Source organism: Terrapene carolina, unplaced genomic scaffold (genome assembly GCF_002925995.2).
Source record: "Terrapene carolina triunguis isolate 2854851 unplaced genomic scaffold, T_m_triunguis-2.0 Scaffold93, whole genome shotgun sequence".
NCBI lineage: Eukaryota > Metazoa > Chordata > Testudines > Emydidae > Terrapene > Terrapene triunguis.
In genome coordinates, this window is record NW_020664444.1 from 1,625,098 (window position 1) to 1,651,670 (window position 26,573).

At 46.5% G+C, this 26,573-nt stretch overlaps 1 protein-coding gene across 1 annotated transcript; it reads right to left on the minus strand.

The window, feature by feature from the left end:
* On the minus strand, window positions 1–26,157 carry COG7 (component of oligomeric golgi complex 7). The gene is made up of 17 exons (XM_029911240.1): window positions 25,952–26,157; window positions 23,927–24,075; window positions 22,318–22,434; window positions 21,959–22,127; window positions 19,513–19,595; window positions 18,629–18,751; window positions 16,627–16,825; window positions 14,650–14,777; window positions 13,346–13,500; window positions 12,153–12,269; window positions 10,952–11,017; window positions 9,438–9,624; window positions 8,003–8,143; window positions 7,449–7,532; window positions 5,128–5,242; window positions 1,009–1,152; window positions 1–273 (listed from the first exon to the last, which is right to left on the minus strand). The coding sequence occupies exons 1-17, from the start codon at window positions 26,118–26,120 to the stop codon at window positions 107–109; spliced, it is 2,313 nt and encodes a 770-aa protein (XP_029767100.1). The 5' UTR covers window positions 26,121–26,157; the 3' UTR covers window positions 1–106.
* Window positions 26,158–26,573: the final 416 nt, after the last annotated feature.

The window sequence follows — 26,573 nt, forward strand, 5'->3', positions numbered from 1 at the left end:
CCACATTCCCATCATCCTTGGAAGGTTTATTGGAGAAAAAATTCAATGTAGGAAATTTAGCCTTTAGCCAAGAGCTCCCCGGCTGGAGTTTTCCGAGGGCTCGGAGTCAATAGTCCACACTTCTCATGGTGGCGATGTTGCTTGCTAGCCTGCGGGGCAAGCTTTTGGCTGTTTGCCTGTAGTCTTCTGGTTTGGTCTTCAACAGAGTAACAATGTTTTGTAGCGTCTTCGAAGGCTGAAGGCCGAGGGCATCCATCACATTTATCAGATAATCTACAAGATTGAAGGACAAAATGTATTTAAACAGGCAACGGTTACTATGTCAAACAGTCCCCAAAGTAGTGTCATGGCAATTCTGCCCCAGAGCACTACACCAGATGTCCTCTGTCCATCAGCACTAGTTCAGACTAATTCACCGCACCCAAAAAGCGGCTGGAATCTTATAGCGGCTGGCTCCCGTCTTATATTCTGGATCTTCCGTTACTGCTTTACGTGATCAGTGGTTTTGGTCAGAGGAATGGGGCACATGGTGCTACATTTCAGTAACTGCACAGACTAATCACTTCTCTCCCCAACCCCTCAACACCTATTGGAAAGGCCCAGCTTCTCCAGGTGTCCAGGAGACAAGCCTTGCCAAACAAAGCTGTCGGGTTCTAACTCTGACCCCTTGGTTTATTTCTGCAGCTTTACTAGTTGACATTTCACTCAGAGTGTGTCTTGGCACTAAGGGCGTGTGCCAGACTGCAGCCCACCAATGGGGAGCAATGGGCTTTGAGACTGAACCACTAACCAGCCATCTCAGCTGTTCGCTGCATCATCATCAAAAGCCTGGATATGCAAGGTATTGAGCAGCTCCTTTACGAGCTCTCATCTCTCAAAAAGCCCACTAGGAAATGGCAGCAAACCACACCGTTTGGGAGTTACTGGCACACTGCAGGATTGGGATCTAGGAGAGTAAGGCCTGCTAGGGAGAAGCAGCTCACTAGACAACGTATGTTCTGCGCTCACCAATGTCCGTGGCAAGCTGCTTCGCTGAGTGAAGGGTGAGCTCTGGAATCTGCAGGATAACTTCACAGTAGGTTTGCATGGTTGCTCTGGCGATGGAACCTAGCCAGTAGTCAGCCATGTTGTCCAGCTCAGGTAACTCGTCACCTGAACAGAAAGTTCTCATTAGCCATCAGAACCTCGACTAGCCTGCGCTTGCTCAGTCTGTAGCTGGGGGTGAATTTTGTGCTAGGTAAAAGAAAAAGTCAGCTTAATCTAAAAACTTTAAGGTACCGGAACTTAGACAGAACTTAGTACTGGTTCTCAGACAGGTCTATGGAGAGTGGGGTGGTGATGGGTGCTAGCTCTTTTCCTGGTTATCAGCTCCTAGTTCACATTAAAAGGTAGCTAAAGACACAACACTCTTCACGTGACTCATCCTCATTCAGTCCTTTCCATAGGGATGGGAGGCAATCATGCTCAGCAGTGGGCTGGTTCCGGAGCCAGCCCTTTTTCTCTAATTCAGACATGGAGAAGCCCTCCAATAAGCAACAAAGGTCCCTGCAGAACGTGTGCATGCAAGGCGTCCTCTGTTCACTGCTCCACGTGAGGTGTTTTGAAAGCTAATGAAACCCTTTTAAATACGAAAATACTTTAATGAGACAAAATCATTAACATCAAAAGCTAAACCACACATCTTCTTCTTAGCAAGCTACAGGAGGAAAAGGTAAAGAACAGAATTATCAGACACAGAGATGAACAAGATTTGTTGGGGAAGAGTCAACATTACTTTTGTAAAGGGAAATCATGCCTCACCAATCTATTAGAATTCTTTGAGGGGGTCAACAAACACGTGGACAAGGCAATCCAGTGGATATAGTGTAATTGGACTTTCAGAAAGACTTTAATAAGGTCCACCAAAGGCTCTCAAGCAAACTGAGCAGTCATGGGATAAAAGGGAAAGTCATCTCATGGATCAGTAACTGGTTAAAAGACAGGAAATAAAGGGTAGGAATAAATGGTCACTTTTCACAGTGGAGAGAGGTAAATAACAGGCTTCCCCAGAGATCTGTATGGGACCAGTGCTGTTCAACGTATTCATAAATTATCTGGAAAAAGGGGTAAACAGTGAGGTGGCAAAGTTTGCAGATGATACAAAATTACTAAAGATAGTTAAGTCCAAAGCAGATTGTGAAGAGTTACAAAGGGATCTCATAAACTGGGTAAAAAATGGCAGATGAAATTCAGTGTTGATAAATGTAAAGTAATGCACATTGAAAACATAATCCCAGCTATACATACAAAATGATGGGGTCTAAATTAGCTGTTACCACTCAAGAAAGATCTTGGAATTACGGTGCATAGTTCTCTGAAAACTTCCGCTCAATGTGCAGCGGCAGTCAAGAAAGCAAACAGAATGTTAGGAACCATTAGCAAAGGGATAGATAATAAGACAGAAAATATCATAATGCCACTATATAAATCCATGGTATGCCCACACCTTGAATACTGCATGCAGCTCTGGTTGCCCCATTTCAAAAAAGATACATTAGAAATGGAAAAGGTACAGAGATGGCAACAAAAATGAATAGGGTTATGGAACAGCTTCCACTGGGACTATTCATCTCGGAAAAGACAACTAAAGCGGGGCTATGATGGACTTTATAAAATCATGAATAGTGTGGAGAAAGTGAACAGGGAAGTGTTATTTACCCCTTCACACAACACAAGAACCAGGGGTCACCCAATGAAATTAACAGGCAGCAGGTTTAAAATAAACGAAAGGAAGTACTTCTTCACATAGCGCACGGACAACCTGTGGAACTCATTGCCGAGAGATGTTGTGAAGGCCAAAACTATAACTGGGTTCAAAAAAGAATTAGATAAATCCATGGAGAATAAGTCCGTCCATGGCTATTAGCCAGGATGGACAGGGATGCAACCCCATGCACTGGGGTCCCTAAACCTCTGACTGCCGGAAACTAAGAGTGGATGACGGGGGATGGATCACTTGACGATTGCTCTGTTCTGTTCACTCCCTCTGGGGCACCCGGCATTGGCCGCTGTCGGAAGACAGGATACTGGGCTAGATAGACAATGGGTCTGATCCAGTATGGCCGTTCTTATGAGGAACACAAAGCATCAAGCCATATGCTGCTTCAATTGCCAGTGAAAACAAATGTCCCTGAGAGATTAAACACTGCAGACCAAGCCACTTTACAATTTAACGCTAAGGGGACAGAATGAGGAAATCAAGTGACAGGTGCTTTCCTTCAGCTCTCACGGAGGTCTGGGTGATCTGATCAGCAACAGCAGAAGGAAGAGCCCTTGATAATCCTTACTTACGCCAATCTGGGTACAAGGGCAGGTTGGAAACATGAACATTGTGTATAATTATTGTTCTTTATAGTATGTCTAGTAAGCTGCTCGGCAACCCAGCACACCCCCACAATATCGCCTGCCCTGTGTATCTCAGTTGGGAATGCACATATCTGCACTGGTATCCATGTCACATGAGCAGCTATCCAGGCCAGCTTTCCATGCCACGTCAGGGTACAAGCACAGAGGTAACACAGACTTGAGGGACAGGTCGGGGGCAGGGATAGCTCAGTGTTTTGAGCACTGGCCTGCTAAACCCAGGGTTGTGAGTTCAATCCTTGAGGGGGCCACGTAGGGATCTGGGGCAAAAATCAGTACTTGGTCCTGCTAGTGAAGGCAGGGGGCTGGACTTGATGACATTTCAGGGTTCCTTCCAGCTCTATGAGATAGGTATATCTCCATATATTTATTTTATTTTTTTAAAGCCAAAAGCCTCATTTGAGGTCTTTGAGAAACATAAAGGAGGGCCAAAATGTAGCGCTCACAGGAACCTCACTCCTGCCAGCTACAAGGGCTCGAAGAGGACTACCGGTACTGCAGTGAGTGAAGTGGTTTCCTTGAAAACACCACTCAACTTCACCACATTCAGGGCAGTGCCCATCTACTTCAGCCAGTCACATACCAACAGCTTATGGCTGTGTGGGAGCACTGGGAGCCTCAGGAACAGAAGAGAGGAGAGCAGGGAGAAGGTGAGAGGATTTGACATGATGCCACAAGCTTATTTAACCCCAGAGCAGGGTTATGGGGCCAGAGGGCAAGAGACAGGGATGGTCTCTGACAGGCTATGCATTGATGTTATTTAGAAGAGACTCAACCAAAGTGGTGAATTTGTTTAAGTGTTATCCTCCCTCGTTTAATACTTTAATCAATCATCATTCTTGGCACTCGTGTACTGCTGTTCTCCCAGGCAGCTCAGAGCACTGTACAAAGCTGAGGAGGAAATAGTGTTGTTCCCATTTTACAGATGCAGTGACTGAAACAGACAGATGTGAAGCGACTTGCCCAGGGTGCACAATGAGTTAGTAGCTGAACTAGGAATGAAACATAGATCTGTTTCCCCCAGCACTCTCTCTCTCCACTTTTGTGTCACTATGTGCTACTTAGGTATGGCTTGTTATAGTGCTGAGATCATACGATCTTTAAATAGCTAGACAAATGATCCAAACAGCTTCTCTGTGGACAGTGGTTCTCTCAAACATCAGTGGTCTGGTGCCAGCCAAAGAGTGGTGCTCATGATGGACATTTCCACGCTGACAGCACAGCTCCATGGCTTTGTCACAAATAACGAAGACTTAGAGCTAGAAATAAGTGAACACATCAAGTGCAGCTACAATTGTGACTGAACTCGACACCCAAAGGTAACCACACAGCATTTCCCAGGAACTCACACTGATCGTGAGACAGTTCCTAGAGAACCAAATAATGCATTGGGTTGGTTCATTAACCGACTCATCTCTTCACTCTCACACATACCCCCCATGGGGGCTCATCCCCTCTGCAGAGCAACTTCCCCCAATACAGACATCAGCCCAGCTTGACCCAACGCTTCCGGTTTCAGTGAAGGTGCTGAAGTTTTCCTCATTAACTACGGTCTCATTGTGAGTATTAGTGAGGGACAATTGGAAGGCACTATATGGTTACACAGTAAGGTACCACATCAGCAGGGAAATCAACCTCACATGGCCTCATCCCCGCAACTCATATCTCTGCAATGCTAAACACACGCTTTCCTCCAGACACCTCAGTGAATCGGTCTTGTCCTACCTTGCTCTGGCGGATACGGCAGTTTTCCAGCATGTAAGGCTAGTTCCAGAGCAGAATCTTCTTGAGTAACGAATGGCTCGAGATGAAGTGGGAGGGACATGATATATTGTCCGATCTAGAATAAAAAGTAAAAGGACTGTAAGCGTGACACTGAGCTATTAAGGTTTGTGCATTAAGTAGGCACTTCACTGAATGAGACGCCAATGAGAGGAATCCCCACCTACCAGGTCTGACAACAGACCGTGACAGCAGCTCATCAACATACACTACGCCAGGAAGTGACGTCCATCGCTCGCCCTACCATTAATTCCCTTTATACAAACAACGTTTATTTTCCAAGAGGTCAAGGCCCAGTTACAGGAGCAACAATGTCAAGAAAAACTGGGACACAGATTCACACCTATAACTGCATCCTTGACCCCTACAGGAATTATTGGCGATTCATTTTGTAGATGGGAATCAAACAGTCTGCTCTGAGCGAAATCAGGGAACAGGAACCTTAGGATCACGTTACATGAGAATAAGTTTACAGACACGATCCTTCCCAGAATGCCACTGAGGCCGCACAAACCCAAGCAGGAGTCATGCATGACAACTGCATGACCCTTGTCCTTTACACACCGATTGCCTGTATGCCCCGGACAGGCTGCTCTGGGCAGGGCTACAGCTCAGAGCACTCTGCCTTCACCCACTGGTCCTCTGGAGAGCTGACTGAGTCTCATTAACATCTCTTTTACTGAGCTCATGTTGCTCTCTCTCTTCTACATATAACGTCCAGTTACGTGGATTTGATTTTAAAAGGCACTTGTAGCTTTTTGGCCATGCAGCAGCTTGGTTTGGGGGCCACCCAAGGAGACTCCCACTCGTCTCAATCCATAAATCACGCTCCCCTCTCAGTCACAGGTTAAAGAGTGCTTGGGAAAGGAAACAGACTTTCTATATCTGAACAAGTCCCAGAAGCCCCTCCTGGGCCCAGAAAGGCTCAAATTCCCTTTGATGCCTACAGAACGTGACCCTAATTGATGCCATGATGTGCTTGGTTTAAAATTGCACTCAACTGCTGCCAAACATATCCATCACTCTCATCAATTCCACCAGGGCCTCTCTCAGGCAGTCTGCACCAGCAGCTGGGTTACAAGAATGTGGTGGCTGGGTGTCCCCTCTCTTCTTCCTGCTACACTGCCCAGGAACCTTGTGTTGTAACAGAAGCCTCCCAGGTGGCTGAAGTTAGAAATAAGTGGGAAATGACCCCAAAGTTCAGCAGGCTACCAACTCTTGGCATCTACATGCAACGGGGAGAGGCAAATTTCAGAATGCCAACACCAGAAATGAACTGACCGCATCCTATGGCCTCAGACCCTCCCTTCAGCGCTCAGCTGGGGCATACCCCTCAGGGTCTATTCCTTGTGCATGTCAGAGTGAGACATGCAGAATGAGAGCAGTGCTGCCCTGGGCACATCACAGTGATGAGCACACATCCTCCTGTTTGTCAAATTACACTTGGGGTGGAGTAAGCAATCAGCAGCCAGTAGGTCAGTACAATTCTCCTGAGTATCGGACTGATCTTTACTCACTGGCACAGGCTTCGGAATTACTGCCCCGGGCCCATTTAGAGGCGATAATGAGAAGCAGCAGTTGGAAGAGGTTAGGGAGCAGTCCTCAAGCCTCTGCTGGTGAGCAAGGATTAAAACAGATATAGCCAGCAAGACCAACCAGGAAGAACTATGCAGCGAGACTCACGGCCCCCATTCACCTTTGGCATCCCAGCACCAGAAGATTATCTCTGCAGCAGAAAGGGAGACTGGAGAGGCTCCCAGGTACCGAGGGGAAAAGAGATCAAGCTCTTTTCAAATCAATAATTGACACAAAGTCATCCCAGCATACGGCAGGAACTCCAGCCCTATGTGCTCGGTGTGATTACTCTGCTGAGTTAGCCTCTCCAAGAGCTGCATGACTGAAGAGATGCTGAAAGATGCCACTTTTCCATAGTTACTAGTAAGCAGGGGGGTGCCGAGGACTTGCGGCAGCGTAACCCACCCCAGTACAAGTGTTAACACAACTCAACAGAGAAGTCATTTTTCACCACCTTTCCTGGGCTCTCCAGAAACCTCAGTGCTTTCCTGGCACCCTTTACAAGAGGTCCCTTTCCAACAATTGCCTAAAATCCTCAGAGTGGTGAACAGAAATCCTAGAGGTAGGAATCTGAACCAACAAAACAGCAACTCCTGCCCTCATACAATGAACAAAAATACTCCGACAGCCAAATTACAGAGTCCCCCAAGATTCAGCCATTTCTAGAAACTATCCCCACGTGCTCTTACGTTGCTGATGTACTCAAGAGGAGTCAGACTGAAGTTTGGCAGGTCGTCTGTTAGTGTCTCACCAATGCCAGCTGAGCTCCAGCCCTAGGAAGGAGTAAAGCAGAGAACCAGTTAAAGCTCTCTTCAGCCAGCGTGAGTAGCAGCCCCAAAGAAAGGGAGGGGGGTCATATGGTAACAGGGATCGTGATTGCCAGTGGACTCCTAAAGAAACCAAGGACTGTGGAAAGACCCCTCCTCTAAAACACTCCTCACAGTTCTTTGTACATAGGTTGAAATTAATTATTTTCACAGAAATGTCGGAATGCTGAAGACACAAATCCCAGCAGATGATGCAGTGGTGATGGGTCCGTTGGGGCTCTCCATTGAAGCAAGAGCACAGCTCCAAGAAGGGAGTTTACATCTGAGTAAACAGAAATCCCCATAGGCGTGAGGGCATCCAGTAGCGAGGCAATGAGGGCTTACTAGTCCCAGGCTCCCATAAAGTGTGCGGAGATATCCATGCCAGGTTTTCCCACTCGCTATGCTGGATCAGTGGAATCATCCAGCGAACTTACCTCCATCCTGGAAATCAGTAAGAGCTGCTGTTTGATGCGAAGGAAAACAGAGTCAAACGCCAACTGGTGCGCTAGCTGGTTGAGGTGGGTAAGGGCAGATCGAGATGCGGACAACAGGTTGTGGTTACTCGTCCCTTTCTCCTAACACAGAAAGGAACAGTTACATACAGATGCCACTAAACTGATCACAGGAGGCCTAGGTTAAAATATTAGAAAGAAAGGTTTTGATTGGGCTCAGCACAAAGGATCCTTGTCCCGCAAGGGCCAGACAGTACCAATGGAGAGCACTACCTCCCCCTTCCTACTCAAGGCCCCTAGGGAGCAAGGTCCCTGAAAGGGGGGCAGGGAAGGGTGGCACCCTCCACCACCACATCCGCTCCACACCAGCCAGCAGACCTGGTCAGGCACAGAGGGGAACACAGCTGTACCTGCTGAAAGGGTGGAAGAGCTGCCACTGCAGTATGCACTCCCCACAAGAAACTGTGGCTGAGTCCTAGCAGCACGCCCTCTCCACACCCCAGGCAGTACAAACCAAAGCTTAATAGTCACAATCCAACCAAAAGATTTTCCCTGGTTCCGTATAACTCCGTTGCCCATTTGCAGGAGGGGCTGGCAACAGCACAGAGATTTTATTGCACTCTGCCAGGCAATCACTAAAAGAAAACTTAGATAATATAATCCATTTGCTCACTAAAGCTATTATGAAGTTACAGAAATAAGGAGGAGGAATACAAACATGACCTTTAGATGACCATGGTCAAAGGGCACAAGCAACTGGTCTGCTGTGCGGAATCAAGGAAAAGCTTTGCACAAAAAGCTGGTACAGAGAAGGCTGAATACAGAGAGGTGACTATGTTATTTCTACACAAGTCAAATGCGTAATATTGAGGGTAGCGATGCATGAGTTATATGTAATTTAAGTACCAAAAAATTCAGAACACCCTGGGAAAATAAGGAAGACAGAACAAATAACTTAGCTTTATTATTACAAACGATCTAATGAAGGCAAACATACATAAATTAGATCAGTACTGAAGATAAGTGGGGCTGCTTTACCCTGTTCACAGATGCACGCATGAATGCACATGCAGAATTACAGTTCAGGATGGGTACACCAGCAGAGTGTAACCTGCTGAGAAAGTCTTGGAAAGACAATGACCAGACTTGGAGCTCAAGGTGGCCCTCAAATACAAACTTTCCATTGCCTCTTGCCTTGGGATATCTCATCTGAACTGCACACAACCAGAGCTCTGTGCTTCAGAGAGAGGGAGTGAGCCCAGAGCCTCACAGCTCTGGACATTTCATTCTGTTGGGACTGGGTGTGTCAGGAGAACTTGGAACGCCCTTCCCAATCAACAGGCTGCTGTTATGGAGGCATGTGACCAGGCAGTGGCCCCAACTGCCAGATGTGTCCTGGGCAGCACTGCAGTCCTACCTTTAGGGTATGGAGTGTTTCCATGAGGCTGGCATACTCAGACGGAGTCTCCTTCAGGAGGTAGTTGTATTCCTGCCAGGGGTTCTTGACTGAGCTCTTCTTCTCCGCAGAGCTGGCATCCTGAAAGCCAGACAGACTACAAGGGCTGTAGGAGTCCAACAGATACTTCCCAGCAGTGGATAAAATCCTGAAACCAACCAACATGACTAAAAGTTACAAGCAAACTCCACTGAAGTTGGCACTGGGTTGCTCCAAGAGAATTCCTGAGCTTCCCCCATGGCCCCTGCCCTGCCTGGAATCTCCCCCATCCCTTCTAGGAGGCCCCATCTCAGCATCACCAGCTTTACTGACACACAAGGCTCCAGCTTGAGAAATAAAGCAGAGAAAGCTAACAGGCCCCCTGCCCTCCACATGTTTTTTTTTAACTTTGACAAACAAGTTAAGCAGCCTCTACCGGGCCCTGTGGTTAGTCCACTCTGCCCTATCATGTTTCACACCCTCCCTACCACAGTTTGCAGAAATGGTGCCATGTGTTGCTCTGTGGTGACCTCCACCTCACCCCAGCAGCCAATCTTAGAGCATAAGTCCCAGAGGGAGCCCTCCAGGGCCAAAGGAACATCTCTAAGACATAAGGTGGCCATTCCACAGATCTATCTGCAGCAGAAACTTGCTCCCATGTGGCAATGTGAGGACACACTGCAGCTACAGATATCTGTAGGGACTCTAATAATAAGCTTGCAGCATGCCAGAATCTCACCCCCAAAATCAGGATGGGAGACAACCCAACCACAAAACCGGTCCTAGGTTTAAGGGGTTAAGAGTTGGGGCATCCTCTGTAAAATGTCCCCTTACCTGCTCTCCCAGTCACCCCCAAACGCCACTCTTTGTACACTGCAAATTAAGTTCCCATTAGCTGGTGATTTACAGACTCCTCGATGGAAAAGCAGACGCCTCAGCACTACAGGGCATGCTCCTTTTGTCTGGCCTGATTATTTACCTAGCTCCTGAATCTCCTGGAAGTCACTAAGATGGCTCCCGATAAGAGAGACGGGCTGCATGGGGCTTTGTCAATAAGCTGCTCATCAGAACTTCCCAACAGCAGCAGGAGGAAACTTTACTGGCTGCATTTCCTGCCTTCCCAGGAACCTCAATTCCACATAGCATAGCATCTACGCTGTCTCACTCTGCCAGTGCATGCTCTTATCTCTATCTCTAACCATCCCTCAGTAGAAAGCCCAGCTTCATTTTATAACCCCATAACGTTTCAAGCTATTGCCTCCCTTATTCCCCCCCCCTCCATTTTATAGGCCATTACACATTTGGGTCTTGACCAGGGACACCTAGGTGGACAGGCTGCGTACACAAAGTCACTACTTTTTCACAGCCATTATCAAAGTTCATTGGCTCTTGCGTTCCTTCTGTAGCCTCCATACAGACGGAGCACCTTGGGGTTTGGTTCCTTTTAACTGGATAGACACGCATACGGCTTGCACGCTAACCCCAGCATTTCCTACCTGTTTGCTAGCTGCTGCTCAAAGTCCCCGCACTGCCGAAGGAGTTCACCACAAGTAGCTATTATCCTGGGAGGGAACAGAACAAAACACACCACACTGTGAACCTGGGGTAGGCAGCACAAAGGTTCCCAGACTCTCCCTCACACCATCTAGTCTTAGTATGCAAGTCTCTGGGAATAAAGTTCATCACTGGGTGATTAGCGGGAGCTCTCCCCATGGTAAGAATCACTATTTCAGCTTGGCAGTTAACTTGATGCTCATACCTTCACTCTCTCCTGTTGATGTCGCACTGTAGCCAGGTATGCACTATTCCCACCATGGCTAACACCAGCTCAGCTCCAATGGTGGGAGCCCTAGTGGCCGCTGGTATTTTAAGTGATGTGTCCTGCTCTGAGCAGAATTAGTCAACACGGTGCTTAAAATGCCAACAGATACCTAACGCTCAATCTCCACGAACACTTCCACTGATTTAGATGCCATGTAGACATAGCCCTATGAGAAACTGAACTAGCAGGGCCCATCAGAGCCACATTTGTCTGATATCAAACCAACTTTAAAGTAGATCATATTAGATTATGGAGTGTCCCTTTCTTAAGCATTCAGATGGTTACAGCCTGAGGGACAAAGGCTCCAGGGTTCCAACTGCCTTGGCGTTTGTTAGGGTTTTCAGAAATTATCACTTCTCCATCCCACTAAGGAGATGTTTTTAAAAATTAAGAACAAAAATCCCTCTAGTTTTGCAGCCACTATCACCATAGAGTGTCCTGCCTTCCCTCCTCCCCAAGCAGCCTGGCTCTGAAGCAGCAGTCAAATTAGAAACACTGTTTTCCACAGTAGCGACAACACTACCACGCAGGCTTGTTTGCAAGAGAAGATGTCAGAGAGCTTTCATTCAATTGTTGCCACAAAGAAATCCATTAGTTAATTTCAGCTCTACTCAAAACTGACAGAGTACAGGTGGGCGAAGAGACTCAGAATTAGCCAAAAAAAAAAAAAAAAAAAAAAGGCGAAAGGGAGAGGGGATGCTGCACCCCCCCACAAGGGAGTCTCAAGCAATAGAGAAAAAAGGAGCTAAAATCCCCAGGCCGAAGACAATAACAATGACCTCCCCCCCTTCCATTTTCACCTAAAAACCAGCTCGCCCTCGGGACCAAATACCAGGCACCATTTCTCAAGAGCCCGGCTCACACGGTCACGTTACCGGATAGAGTTTTGGAATGCAGTCCAGTCCTCCTGGAAGAGGGAATCCGAGGGGATATCATCCAGTTTGCACTTCTTTCTTATGGACTGCAAAGTAGTAGTGAAGTCAGACACATACCTGTGTAAAGAGATGGAGCAGAGACAGACAATGGAATAAGACCTCAGACTACAGCAGTGGCACTTGCTAAGAGCAATTCGCTTCGTCTCAGGCAAAGAGCCAGAGGCACTTGAACAAGAAGAGGAGCACAAAGGAAGTATTCCTTGCTCCAGCCCAAGTCCCAACATTTGCAGGCTAGAGGTGGCCAGCAGTGGCAGGTCCAGGCCCAACCCGGAGGACAAGGGGGTAGGGTAGAGCACCAGTCAGAATAGCTGAAGTAGTAATACTGCTTTGCATCTAAGTGACTGGAAGCCACGGTTACCAAGCTGGTATGAGCAGAGCACTTCCAGTGTCACGAGCATTACTGCTCTCTTCTAGAACAGATGAGCCAAAGTCAGAGGCTACTGCTGCTCGCAGATCTCTCGTTCCCTCATCAAAGAGCAGTGCTCTGCTTTCACCTACTCACAGAATAGGGCTCTCCCCACAGAACCAATAATGCACTGATGCCAAGGCTTAGTTTATGCAAGGTTAGCAGCTGCCTTGGCCCAGGGAAAAAAGGATAAGTAGGGGAAATCAGTACTGGAATGCTCTCTTAAATGGGAGTATGTAATAGATTTAATAGGAAAAAATACATTGCCTTTAATTAGTGCCACTCATTCTACAGGGAAGTTATGCAGCAAATACTGTAAGTGGAAGGTCACTTGTGCACTTTAAAGTACACGTTTCCCCACTGAGGTTTATGCTCACCAGCCTACCATGCCTCTCTTCTATTAGGTCCTCTCAGAAGTGGTTCTTTCCCAGAAGTGCATTTAGGCACTTCGTCAATGAAAATTCAGGCATGAGGAGCTTTACCTCCAGTCATGTTAAACTTCCCCTTTTCATGAAAAGCAACAAGTCAAGGGATCTTTATTGGCTGAGCTGAGTGGCAGATCACAAGGGAAGGGATTATGCTCAACACCAGCTGTGTCTATAGAAATATGCCAATATCACAAACCACAAAGTCCTCAGGCTCCCCCCCCATTGCATTCAGAGCCACCTGTTGAACACTCGCTCACTCGCCAGGGATAAGTGTATTAGAAAGACAGAAAATGCTTTACTTTTTGAAAAGAGCTTTCAGTGCCTTCAGCAGCCCACACACCGCCAGCCCATCGGTGAGTTTAACGCAGTTGTCGATGGCTCCAGAAGCCAGACTGAAGAGTTTGTTCACCGAGTGGCTCAGTTCCTGGACGCAGTCAATTACTTCCCAATGCTCCTGGAGAACAAAAAATACACTGGTTGATCCCAACCCTCCTTCAACAAGTGTCCCTGCAGTAACCACATTGTACCAGGTCATTCTGTAGCTAACACTGTAGTTGCTGTAACACCCAGATGGGGAAGGAGGAAGTTTAACCCAACAGGCAAACCTTCCCGTCAACGTTTAATTGTCTCCTGGAGTGCACTGAGGGTTAACAGTCTCCTTTGTTTTCATCCTCCTACACCGTGACAGCACATAAAAGTCAGATTGCCCTCTCCTATTCTCATCACTGCCTCCAGACAAAACACACTGACCTAACCTTCCCATAGGACAGTGTTTCTCAACCTTTTTTTTTTTTTTTTTTTTTTTTCCCTTTGGGCTTTAAAAAATAAAAAAAAAAAAAATGGTGCGCCCCCTCCTAAGCTGGAGTCTGAGCCCCGCCGCCCTGGGCTGAAGCACGTAACTTAGCTTTGCAGGGCCCTCTGTGGCACAGGGCTCCCAGCAACTGCCCTGCTTGCCACCTCCTAACGTCGGCCCAGCACTTGCAACCCCCAGGTTGAGAAACACTGCTACAGGAGATTCCCTCTCCCACCCACTCAGTCTATGGTAAGAAAGCAACAGAGGAGGCAGGAATGCACATAGCTAGTCTATGTAACCATTTGTCATGGTTATGCCATCCTCCCTGCAGTGGTTTGGTATATCCACTTGCAGCGTAAGAATTTGGGGCAGGGACTATCTTCTAGTTTGTACAGCGCCTAACACAATACCCCACCTCCACTCATCCTCACTGAAGGTCACATATGTAAAAGGTTAAAAGACAAAAGGCAAACTCAGAGGTTTTCTTCCTTGCTTCTAATAGTCTGCTTAAGCGTCCAAGAAGTTGTCTGCTTATCTGCAAGGTTTCCCCTACACCAGATGCATGAAGCACCAGTTACTGGGGGACTGCCCAGGAGCAGACAAAGCTGCTGGAATTAATTTTATAACTTAGGTGAAAAAAGCAATATTTAATTAAAAGAAAAGTATCAAAGGAAATTGCAAATGGAAAATGCTAGCCAAAATCTAGGGTCCAACCACCCTAACAAAGATCCTTTAAACTACTCATAAATATCAGCCTCCAATTACCTGCTGACTACTACTGTACAGATGGAGCAGAATACATTACATTACCAAGGGCACTGCACTGATCTGGATGAGGAGATTTTCTTCTTCCAGGTCTCCGTACCGCAGCTGGTAGGGCTTATACGGACCATACACTACTTCCACCAGTTCCATCACTTTCACCAGGTTATGCTCTTCTACAAGGAATCAGAAGTGAGTGTACAAAGAAATAAACAAACTGCTAAAAGGTGGCCTTAAAGCAGCAGGTTAGGCTCTTTCAATGAGTTGTGCCTATTGACGGCCACTCCCACGTGCGCATACACCTTGGGACTTTGCCTAGCAGCTTGAAAGCTGAGCTGCAGACTTTTTAAACAAATGGGAATATCATCACGATCGGCTCCTTAAAACCCAGGGATTCTATTTCAACAAGCACAGCAGGAAATTATTAAGCCATATTCCTGGCTGCTCAAGAACAATCTGGGGCCACAAGATTTCCAGCCAGCTATCACCCATCCCAGCCTGCACAATCAGAGATGAAGCAAAGAATCTGTCTGAACTGGGCCCGCCTACAGAGGGCATAGTCTCATTTTATGTCCCATCAAAGATTCTAAGAGGAAACTACACAGTCTTCATCCATACCTAAAATAAACGATGCCAACTCATTTCATGTAGACTACTACACAGCCACAGTCACTCCCGACCTGGTCTGAAAGTGAACCAGTTGACCCAATGCCCCACTGCCAATCTGCTTAGTCACCCAGCTCCCCCATTCCTGTGATGCTTCTGCTTGTGTGTGTCGCTTTTAGAGCATGCCACCTTGTTGCAGGGTAATATGCAAATAAAGAATGCAACTTTTACTCTCAACAGTTCAGTAACTGGTTTCCTAGTCTCTTATCTTACAGACTTAGGCTTCTTCTCTCCAAATCCCTTCTATAGAGTGTCTATGGTATTTGTTACCTACCCCAATTAAGCCAGACCAGTGTGTAGCAAGTGTTTGCTAAGAGTGCACAATGACTTCCAATGAAAAGTAGAACACAAGCACAGAACAATAGTCACATTTCCTGGAATGGCACAGCAGTTAAATGTAATCTACTAAAACTGGGTTTAAATAACTGAGGAGTATGATGCAAAGGAAACACAGGCAGAAAATGCAGCGTTAAAGATAACCCATCAACCTTCACATGCGAATTCCCTGAACACTCTCTTTGAAGGAACACTGTGCCAAATTAAGATACACCTATAAACGTTCATAAATTAAAACTGTGCTGAGCCTATATAATCATATGGTCTCATTGCTGTTAACTCACCTTCCTTCCTCCCTTACCTTCAATGGTTTGCATCAACCACTCATGGATTTCTGTCTAAAATTAAACTGCAAATGCTTTAGGGCAGGGAGAGGGTCTTTACTTTGTTCTGAACAGCACACTTTTAGGCACTAAACAAAAGCACACGTCAGAAATAATAAAATTTGACCCAGCAGTTTAATTTGGTTAAAACATGGTTTTCATAAAACTTAAGACCAACAGAACGGTTTCCACCATTTTTTTAAATTCCAGTGAAAACCATTTTGGCAAACTTTCCCTTGCAGAGTTTGAGAAAGCAAATGATCAGGAGAACTTGTTAAGAGAGGTGCGGTCTAAACCAAGAACTCCTGAGCTTTTACTGCCATGTGATCTCAGACAAGTCAAGTATCTTCTGAGTCCATTTCTCCAGTTCTCAGACAGGGATAAAACTGATCCGCCTTATAGGGATGTTGTAATTCACCCACACAAATGTTGTAAAAGGAAAGTGCTAAGTATTATTTACACAAGGTAGCAAGGTAGTATCAAAATAGCTCTGGTTCAGTAAACACAGCCAGGATTGTGTCAATATATTTGGGATAAGTTAAATATATATTTCAGTACAAACCTTATGTAAACAGCAAACACTGCGGGTGAAATCCAAATCCCTTACATGAGAAACAAGACACAGAACCCAAAGGCTGTACAGAGGGTGACACAAAAATACACCATGAAGTCTGGGAATATCTGAAATAACCGTCCCTACTTAAGTTAGACAGCACTGCTACTTCCAAGCCTCTTGCAAAGTGGGCTGTGGTGTCGTGCAGCTCCAGCAGCGTATTTAGTTTGGTTTCCTGGCTGGCTCCCTCCATTGCGGTGCGGAGGCAGACTGGGATTGAAGGCACCAAGGCACCTAATGTTTGGATCAGCAGCACAGTCACAATTTCATGGGGGTTCTTAAAAACCTGCACGAACAAGAAAGCTGTTAGCATGAGCATGTCAGCAGAAGCAGCCCACTGCTTCTGTGTAAACTGAGCCCCAGAACAGGAGGAGCCCCACACTCCACCACTTTAGCAAGGACACCAGCACAACGACCTAGTCAACAGAAGCCATGCAGAAGCCCCCAGAAACAATTCACAGAGCAGAAGAGACTAAACTGCCCCAAAGATGAAATTTAAATTATGTTCATTAACAGGCAATTGTGTGGCACATCAAGAACACTGCACTCCGGAAACTGCCAGATCATTGGATCCTCTCTGGGCATGTGCAATTCCAACTAACAGTAATGGGAGCGCATCTGAAAACTCACAAATGTTACCAGACTAAAAGCAGGGCCAGGTAAGATTTCCGGAACCTTGCTGATTCAGCATGCAGGAGAGGCTGACTAAATGGTATGAAAGCAGAGTTAATCATTGTCACTTAAAGAGCCCAGACAAGGAGAGCGCTTTATCTAAGGCAGCAGAGAATCTATGAGGTTGAGCAGAGGCTGGATCCAAAGGAGGACAGGCAAATAATGGGCAACAGAGTAGAGTAACACGGTAGAGAGCATGCTGTGTCTTCAAACAGAATTTAAACAGGTACCTTTGAAAGGCATGAGGAAAGGGATAAAGAATCCCATGAATAAGCAGCTAGGTGACTGGTCAGGATGGACCGAGGAGAGAGTTGGGAAGCACTACATTCTAGCCCCAGCGAGAATGTAACCAGCTGGCAAATGTTATCCTTAGATCAGCATAAGGCTAGCTTCACATTCATATCCATCACCCTCATCTTTGTTTGCGGTAGCTTTTATCATCGCCACTTTTGACTGACTGGTCAGCTATTCTCTCTAGGTATTTATACAGCCCCCACCACTGCAGTACCAGAACATATACCCCCCAGTATCCAACTTGCAGCAGTAAAACCATGAACAGCAAGTAGAACAGGAAAGAAAAAATGGTTTTCCTAACACAGGCAGTGCAGGAGCACTAGGGAGAAAAGCCCTGGGTGACATGAGCTTTGGCCCACATGGCAAGGCCCCTCACAATACCCCGGTCCTAGAGCACATGCTAGTGAATAAGCCAGCATCTGAACTGTGATTCACAACTAATTGTTATGCAGGAAAAAATCCCAAGACATTATTTCAAGGTAAGGCTGGGTATCCTTGCAGGAAAGGCCTCAGCCCATGTTACAGGCTTCATACCCATAAGATAACGATCTCCCTTACCCTTCACGGGTGAAAACGCTGACAGACTCAACAATGTCCAACACAATTTGTTAGGCTAAATGAAGAGAGGCAAACTCCTTTTGGGGTCAGGTGTAAGTATGGTAAACTCTGCATTTACAAATTCAAATGCTTTTCTTGGTACTGCACAATCCTGAGGGGTTCCAGCAGGATTTCCCCCAGAAGTCACACACAAACCACCACAAATCAGTCAAGCAATCCCTCCAGGGCCTCCTCTAGGTCAGGTGATATTGAAATTCAGGTATTTCAAATGTTTTGCAACAGAACAAAATGCAACACTGACCAATTAGATTTCATGTACGATACAGATGAAAGAGATAGAGCAGCTTTAACAGCAGCACTGCAGAGATACCGCCACTGGTCTTGAGTCAAACAGTTAATCTTTCTGTGGCAGCAGAGGAGTTAGCTCCTCAAAGCAAGCTCCAAGACTTTAGTGAAGAGGCACAAAATGAGTCTGTGAGCTGATCAGTTATTCTCAGCCTTATGGGAATTTGCAGTCTGCGTTCCCACGCATTGCACTGATGTGGTTAACTGATAGTAACAGTACCTGCATGACCCACTGGAGTTGTGAGTGCCATGTTCCAAGCAGAGTATCATACAGTTCAGTCAGCTGCCGATTTAAACTTAAGTCGCTTTGGCAAAGATCCTGCCAGACTGTCACCAGCTGCACCTGCAGGGGTAATAAAAGTCACTCACGCTACAGAACTGGCCCTTGTTAACTCAAACAGAGACATGTCCTAGGGAAACTGCTTTTCCTCAAAGGCAACACCCCTCAGATTTGAACACACCACCCTGCGATCATTCAGCACCCAAGAGGACTCAGACTTTAAAACGTGAAGCTAAAGGCTTCTTGGCTTATCCAAAGATTTAATTAACCTTGGTATTTTGCTCATAAATGAGACTGAAACCAATACCACCCCATAACAGTTGAAATATTTGGCAGGCCCCAGCCCTGAAGCTAATCCTCACAAGGCCCATTGATAATAGGGCTTTGGAGGATCAGGTTAAGGTCAATGAACCATCCAGAATTCCAATCCCATCTGAAGAGAGTTTCCATAATTCAGCAGCAGCAAATTACAATAAAGTTTATAACAACCAGAAATCATAAAAGAAGGAAAAAGCAACAACCAAACACCTTCTCAGGGCACAGAGGGATGCACAAGTACATTTTTCATTTGGCCTACTAGCTGCTGTAGGAAGGCACAAGAAAACTCCTTTGGAGAGTTATTCCCCAAACCCCCTTGTGTGGAGTAATCACAGCCAGGAAAAGATTCAGGTGGATGAAATGTGGAAGAGAACAGGCATCATCCTCAGTTTAAATTGGACAAGTGAGATGACCAGAGTGGCAGCCCCCCCTACAGGCTAAACCAAGGAACTACTCCACATTTCACTCCCCCAAATTAAAATGTGACCATGACAGAGACTAGATACCTTGTGACATTTGTAGTAATAAGCCAGGAGTTGGGGCATCCGATCAATTTCAGTGAAGACTTTCACAAACACTTTTGCCTGGTCTAAATACAACAACACAGAACATTAGTTAACAGGTCACCCTCCTAACTTGTGTGACAGAGGTACTGCCCTGAGCAAAACAAGTCTTCTGGACTAAGCAGGAAAATCCACCCTCTTCAGTTTGGAGAAGAGCCTGGATACAGTGTGTGGGATGTAGCACCACAATACGTGAAGAAAGTGACAAGGCCTCCCTGTGTTCCTTTCCCTTCACCTGGGGCAGCTGCCTCTGAATCCATAGCCACAGAAATTCCAGAGAGGGTAGAGTAAAGTGATGATGGAAGAGTTTTTAACTTCCCTTGGGAAAACATTTCTAACTCCAGACCCCCCTGTAACAGTACTGAGTCCCAAAAAGACTAGATGCTTTTTTCAGACAGAGCTAGTGCCCTCCAGACCAGAGCACATGTCAGTAGAACCGAACTGCACTCCTCAGTTTTGCCTTCCTCACCCCCAGGTGCTAGGACCACAACTAGCTGTCTCTTCACCTTGACTAAATGACCCAGCTACCATTTACTCAAAGCCTGAAAGTCTCCCTGCTCCCTTTGCATTACTGGAACAGTGGGGACGGCTTTGTCTACAAAACACACTTGGGTTCAGAGATGTTAGTAATGACGTATTTAGGAACTTGTTTCTGGTTTGCTGGCAGGGCCCAGGTGGCTTCCTGTAAATCTGACACACAGCAAGTAACTAGGGTTGCTCTAGAGCAGTACAAAGGAGAGAACAGCACCTCCTCCCGCCCCAAAGGACACATTTGTTGTCCTGTGTTCCTATCTACAGCGTCAGATCTAAGAAAGACCTCTTGAAGAACTCAGAAGAACATGTGAAATACTATCAACAGAAAGGAAAAGTATGTTTGCCAGCTGCTCCGGAGGAAATATTAAAAGGGTAATAGACTCAGGGCTGCATTTATCTCAAAGTGAGCCAGAACTTCTTGAATAACTAAGCCAAGCAATGGACCCATTTCCAATACAGAAGCGCCACCTGCTGTCAGTTTCCTACCACAGCTACATGGCATATCTAAAGAACTCATATGGGACACATTAATATCATGCAGCTTCTATGAGGCTCTCTCCTTGTAGGTGGGAGAAAACATTCTCAAACATCACTGTGTGTCCTGCATCTGCCTGCAAAAGGGCCATACAGCCCAAGAGCAGCAACAAGACAGACACATATACTGAGACAGATGGGTGCAAAACCTAAGGAAACAGAGCCAGTGTGATGGACTGGAAGACCAGAAAGAGAGTGTGACGGGAAATGGGAAGAGAAAACCAAAGAAGAGAGGAGTAAAGGAGGAAGAGTGTGAAAGAACACAAGCACATAAACCCTTCATATTAACCTTTTCCTTCCTTCCTCTGCTTGTCTCACTCTGCATTTTGTCTTCAAGTAGAAAATAAGCTCATTGGGGCATGGACTGTCTCAGTCTGTGTTTGTGCAGCACAATAGCATGATCATTATGGAGGCCTCTAGGTCAGGGGTTCTCAAACTGGGGGTCAGGATCCCTCAGGGGGTCGCGAGGTTATTACATGGGGGGTCGTGAGCTGTCAGCCTCCACCCCAAACCCCGCTTTGCCGCCAGCATTTATAACGGTGTTAAATATATTTAAAAGTGTTTTTAATTTAGGGGTGGGGTGGGGGGGGAGTGTCACACTCAGAGACTTGCTATGTGAAAGGGGTCACCAGTACAAAAGTTTGAGAACCTCTGCTCTAGGTGCCACTGAAACACAAATAAGAAACTGACAGTGTAAGGGTGGGGAAAGGGAGCAAGGCCAGACCAAAAAACCCAAACCATTTTATAACTTTCTCCCTTGTTTCGAATGCACCTTTTACAAGGCAATAAAGAGTCATAGCATTTCCCAATGAATTTATCCATTGATTACAATATCAAGCTACGCTACATACGCTCAGCAGCTCTTTGATATAGCAGCTACAGGGATCTTAAACACACTCAAGAAACATTTCCCAACCTGGATCGCATCCAGGGGTGGAAAGAAGGCTGCAGACTATGGGAGAATCCAACAGGTACTGGGCTGCAGGCTGCTGTCCCATGCATCTCTTTTCGTTTGGTTCGACCAAGAAAGGGCACGTAACCCAGCCCCAAAGAGACCCAATGGATCCACTCCCAACCCAGGCAGCATTTAGCTTGCTGAGCAAACCCCAAAACAAACAAACAAACAGACAGAAATGAAGAAAGGACAAATTGAATAGGAGATGGTGGGAGGTGTACAAGGCTTGGCAGAAGGAGCACCAAACAGCAGCCGGGGGGCTGGAAGCATGCTGTTGAGAACACCATGACTCACTCTCCTGATGAAGGCAACACCTACATATAAATACATCTACGCTGAAGACAAGGGAAACAGAGCCGTACTGACCTACAGACTGAGCGTTGAAAGTGGCCACAATCTGGGGGCTGGCCATGGCCTCTAGCCGGTTCTTCAGAGCCTCTAGGTGCACGCATTTCTCAGAGTAGTCCGGAGTGTCCACAAGCATCGCCAGGCTGTTCTGCATGCCTGTTAGCTTGGCAGAGATCACAGACACATCCTGCCACCAAAGGAAGTTAGGGGGTTGTTAACACAATATCAAAAATGCCAAGTCCTAAGTTCCACAGTGACATCTGGGAAGCAGAGGCATATTTCCATTTGAAAGGTGACCTGAAAGGACTTTTTTTAAAATTTGGTTTCTTTATGATTGACAATTTTCATGCCTTTGTCTTTTTCAAGCAGGTACCTACTTGTGTTTTAAAAGTTTCCTCAATATCTGCACTCAGTGTGCTCCACTTGTCTGCTTCCTGGAGGGACTCTGCAGCCAGCTGCATTCTGGATTTCACTCGATCAAGCTCTACCAGGACCTGAAACAGAGATGGAACTGCTGCCCATCAGAATTGGGGACAAATGTGGAAGCTGCTTGATTTGGTGGGGAGTAAGGTGGGGTGGGGGGGAGAAGGTTATTTCTGTTATATTTGGGTTTAAGAAACTGGGTGATAGCAATTTCAGGAGGAAGTTGGCTAAAATCAGTTTTAGGGATTTACACAGAAGTGGATCATCTCTCCAAGGAGCTGACGATATTAAAATCAATTTTAAAATTGAACCAGCTGATAAGCATCATCAGTAGAGATTTGAGAACATAATGAGGAATGTTGCTTTTATTCAGGGTCTACACCCAACTCTAAACAATAATATGGATATGTGATCCAAGGGGAAGGGGGCTGGGCTCTGATGGCAGCTAAAACTGCAGAAACAACGTGCAAAACAGTTCACCAAAGATCTGCAGTACTGTGGGTAAACCATCAGCCCCTCTGCTTGAGCAGCTCACTCCTGAATCATCACAAGAAAACAAACACACCTATAAACTGGTTTGAATTTGGGATTCAATATAATCAGCGTCCATTTTGTCTGGAAAAAATGCAAAGCAACTCTATAGCATGGTATTAATACAACACCACCACCAATAAGCTCAGACAATAAAGGCTTCCGCAGCTTGCTGCCTGTCATGAAAGATGGATCACTCACATGAGGAGAGTTATAAGCTCATGAAGGTCTGATCAGAGCTAGTTCTAGTCTGGGTTGCGAACATTTATGTCTTGGTGGTAAGGTGGGGTACTGCATTAGCTTTTCACTTCTGAGTACACAGTGCATGGCTGAGTTAACAAGGAAAATGCTTTTGGGGATGTCAACCTAGTCTCCCATCTGTCCACACACAAAACCACCATACGGCATCACTCTCTGCTTAAGAGAGGCTTTGGACTCGAATATCAGGGGTGCTGCAGCCCAGAACCAAGGCACAATCTGTAGGGACATTTGCATTGTGTCTGCCCATGCTATGTCCCGCTCTAGACACTTCTATTAGTTCTTCAAATTTAATAAGCACTATCATTCATTCACAACAAGTCAATATCTCCAGAACTTTTTTACTTCTTCACAAAAGTACGAAAAATCTGAAGCAGCCGACAGGGTATCAAATTGCTGAAGCCTAGTACAATCAGACTGTAGTTCAGAGAAGCTACCAGATTGTAGGAGTTTTTAGTGACTGTTCTGCTTGAAAAAAGCATAGAGATTCCTTGCATCTAGGATCTCATAGCCTCAGAACTTGCTGAAGTGCAACAGGATGACAGTGGCAATTTAAAAAGGACACAATATCAGAGCAGGAAATCAGTCTCCCTTACTTGTCAGCATCTACCAGAGCTCAAACTGCTGCAGAGAGCTAACAGAGCCCCCCGGAATTGCACAAACGAAAACAGAGTCTTCAAAAAGAACAGGAGTACTTGTGGCACCTTCAGTAACTTTGGCAGCTACAGCAAATCTGGAAATCACAGGCAAATATTTAGTGAGGAGAGAAGTTACCTGCATTGACTGAGCTGTGTCCTCTTCAAATTTCTTAATGTCCTCCTTAACAAGGATCATTTGTTCCTTCAGGAAAGTTGCCTCCTGTTTCAAGGCTTCCACATCCCGAAGGACTCTGGGCATGTTCTGGAGCGCCTGGTGGCTTGTTTCTGCAGAAACAAACAGCAATGGAATGACAAGGGACTCAACCCTCACACAGAACAAACTTCCCAAGGAGCATGGTGTACAACAAATCTTCATTGCTGCATTCAAGCTACAGCAGAATCTCAGAGTTACAAACATCTTGGGAATGGAGGCTGTTCGTAACTCTGAAATGTTCATAACTCGGAACAAAGCGTTATGGTTGTTCTTTCAAAAGTTTACAACTGAACATTGACTTAAGACAGCTTTCAAACTTTACTATGCAGAAGAAAAAAGCTGCTCTCTTCTTTTTTAGCAGTTTACATTTAACACAGTACTGTACTGGCTCTTGCTTTTTGGTTGGGTTTTTTTTTTGGGGGGGGGAGGGGTGTGTCTCTGCTGCTGCCTGATTGTGTACTTTTAGTTGCAAATGAGACGTGTGGTGGACTGGTCAGTTCGTAACTCTGAGGTTCTACTGTATGTTTAAAAAGATCTTCCAGATCTGGAATAGCAGGGCATGTTGCATATTAGGGACAATCCTCTGAGCGTTTGGTAAGTGCCTATCAGCGTATATAAATAATACTAAGACAAAGCATGTAAAGCAGTGCTGGCAGGGGGATTGGTAGGAGGGCAGAAGAGGGAAGAACAATTGGGCTGGAATACCAGAAGATGCTACAGGTCAGGACAGACATGGGCGGGAAAAGATTCTCTCGTCCTGCAAGAGTTTTCAAAATTTCAATTTTTTTTCCTATTCCAAATCAGCACAAAAAGTCAAAATCCTCAAACTAATAGTCTAAAACAGGGGTTGGCAACCTTTCAGAAGTGGTGTGCCGAGTCTTCATTTATTCACTCTAATTTAAGGTTTCGCGTGCCAGTAATACATTTTAACGTTTTTAGAAGGTCTTTTTATATAAGTTTATAATATATAACTAAACTATTGTTGTATGTAAAGTAAATAAGGTTTTTAAAATGTTTAAGAAGCTCCATTTAAAATTAAATTAAAATGCAGATCCCCCAGACCGGTGGCCAGAACCCAGGCAGTGTGAGTGCCACTGAACAATCAGCTTGCATGCCATAGGTTGCCTACCCCGATCTAAAAAAACCCAAAACACACAAAAAGGGGTCAGGTCAACTGAAACATTTCATTTCAATATTGACTTTTTTTTTTTTTTTAAGAACATAAGAACGGCTGTACCGGGTCAGACCAAAGGTCCATCCAGCCCAGTATCCTGTCTACTGACAGTGGCCAATGCCAGGTGCCCCAGAGGGAGTGAACCTAACAGGTAATGATCCAGTGATCTCTCTCCTGCCATCCATCTCCACCCTCTGACAAACAGAGGCTAGGGACACCATTCCTTACCCATTCTGGCTAGTAGCCATTAATGAACTTAGAACTGGATAAATTCATGGAGGTTCTTTTAAACCCTCTTATAGTCCCTGCCTTCACAACCTCCTCGGGCAAGGAGTTCCACAGGTTGACTGTGCGCTGTGGGAAGAACTTCCTTTTATTTGTTTTAAACCTTTTATTTTTTTTGTTTTGTTTTTTTTTAAGAAATTTTTTTTAGTATAAATTAACATTTTAAAATGAAAAGTTGTTTCAAAATTAAAAACAAAACTCTTTGTTTCCAAAATATCAACATGGGATGTTTCAACAAAAAAATTGACCATTTTCAAATCGGGAGATTGGTCAAAACTGACCCCCTCTCACAAGCAATTCTGGTTTCCGTGAATCAATGTTCTTAAAAGAAAAGAAAAGAAAGACGGTGGGGAAATTCCCAACGCGTTCCCCTCAGCAGGGCGGTGTCGCTGGCAGCGCCCCAGGAGGAAGCTGGCAAGGCCGGTGCGGGGACCCGCCCTGGCTGCCCCCGCCCCACCCGGCCCGAGCGCAAGGAACCGCAGCGGCACCTTCCACGGCGTTGTTGACCTCCTGGATGAAGAGCTGCAACTTCATCACCAAGGTGGCGGCGTGGGCGTCCACTTGGCCGGGCGCCTCCTGCTGCTGCACGGCCCGGAAGGCTCCGTTCACCCAGCCCTTCACCTCGAAGTCATCGGCCAGGAACTTGGAGAAATCCATCCCGGGGCCGGGGCCGCTCCGCCGCCGATCAGCGCCGGGCTCCTAAAGGGGGGGGGGGGGGAAGCGGGGCGGATCGCCACCCGGGGGGGGGGGGGGGGCGCCTCTTCTCGCCAGGCCCCGCTCCGCCCGGCCCGGCCTCCCCGCGGGGCCTCTCCCAGCTCGAGCCCCCGCTGCGCCCGGGGGCAGCGCAGCCGCCCGGCCCGCCCCCGGCCTCCCCGCCCCCCGGGCCCGGCCTCCCAGCCCGAGCCCCCGCTGCACCGCCTGGGCCCGGGAGGGGGCAGCTGGAATCACGCAGGCCCGGCCCCACCCGGGGCAGACGCCCCCGGCCCACGCAAGGCCCCGGGGGAGGGGCAGGAGGCCGGCTCTGGGGGAGGGGACGCCCAGACTCACAGTCCCCGCAGGCGGCGGCAGCCATGTTGGTTGTGTCATGAACAACATAGAGCGCAAAGGTTG

What these genes read in the sequence shown, in the direction of transcription:
- COG7 (XM_029911240.1), bottom strand. Translation starts at nt 26,120, where the DNA reads ATGGATTTCTCCAAGTTCCTGGCCGATGACTTCGAGGTGAAGGGCTGG. An exon ending in AGGAAACTTTTAAAACACAA is followed by an intron (nt 22,128 to 22,317) that starts GTAGGTACCTGC and finishes CTTTGGTGGCAG; the next exon opens with GATGTGTCTGTGATCTCTGC. An exon ending in CTCTTGAGTACATCAGCAAC is followed by an intron (nt 5,243 to 7,448) that starts GTAAGAGCACGT and finishes TTTTTATTCTAG; the next exon opens with ATCGGACAATATATCATGTC.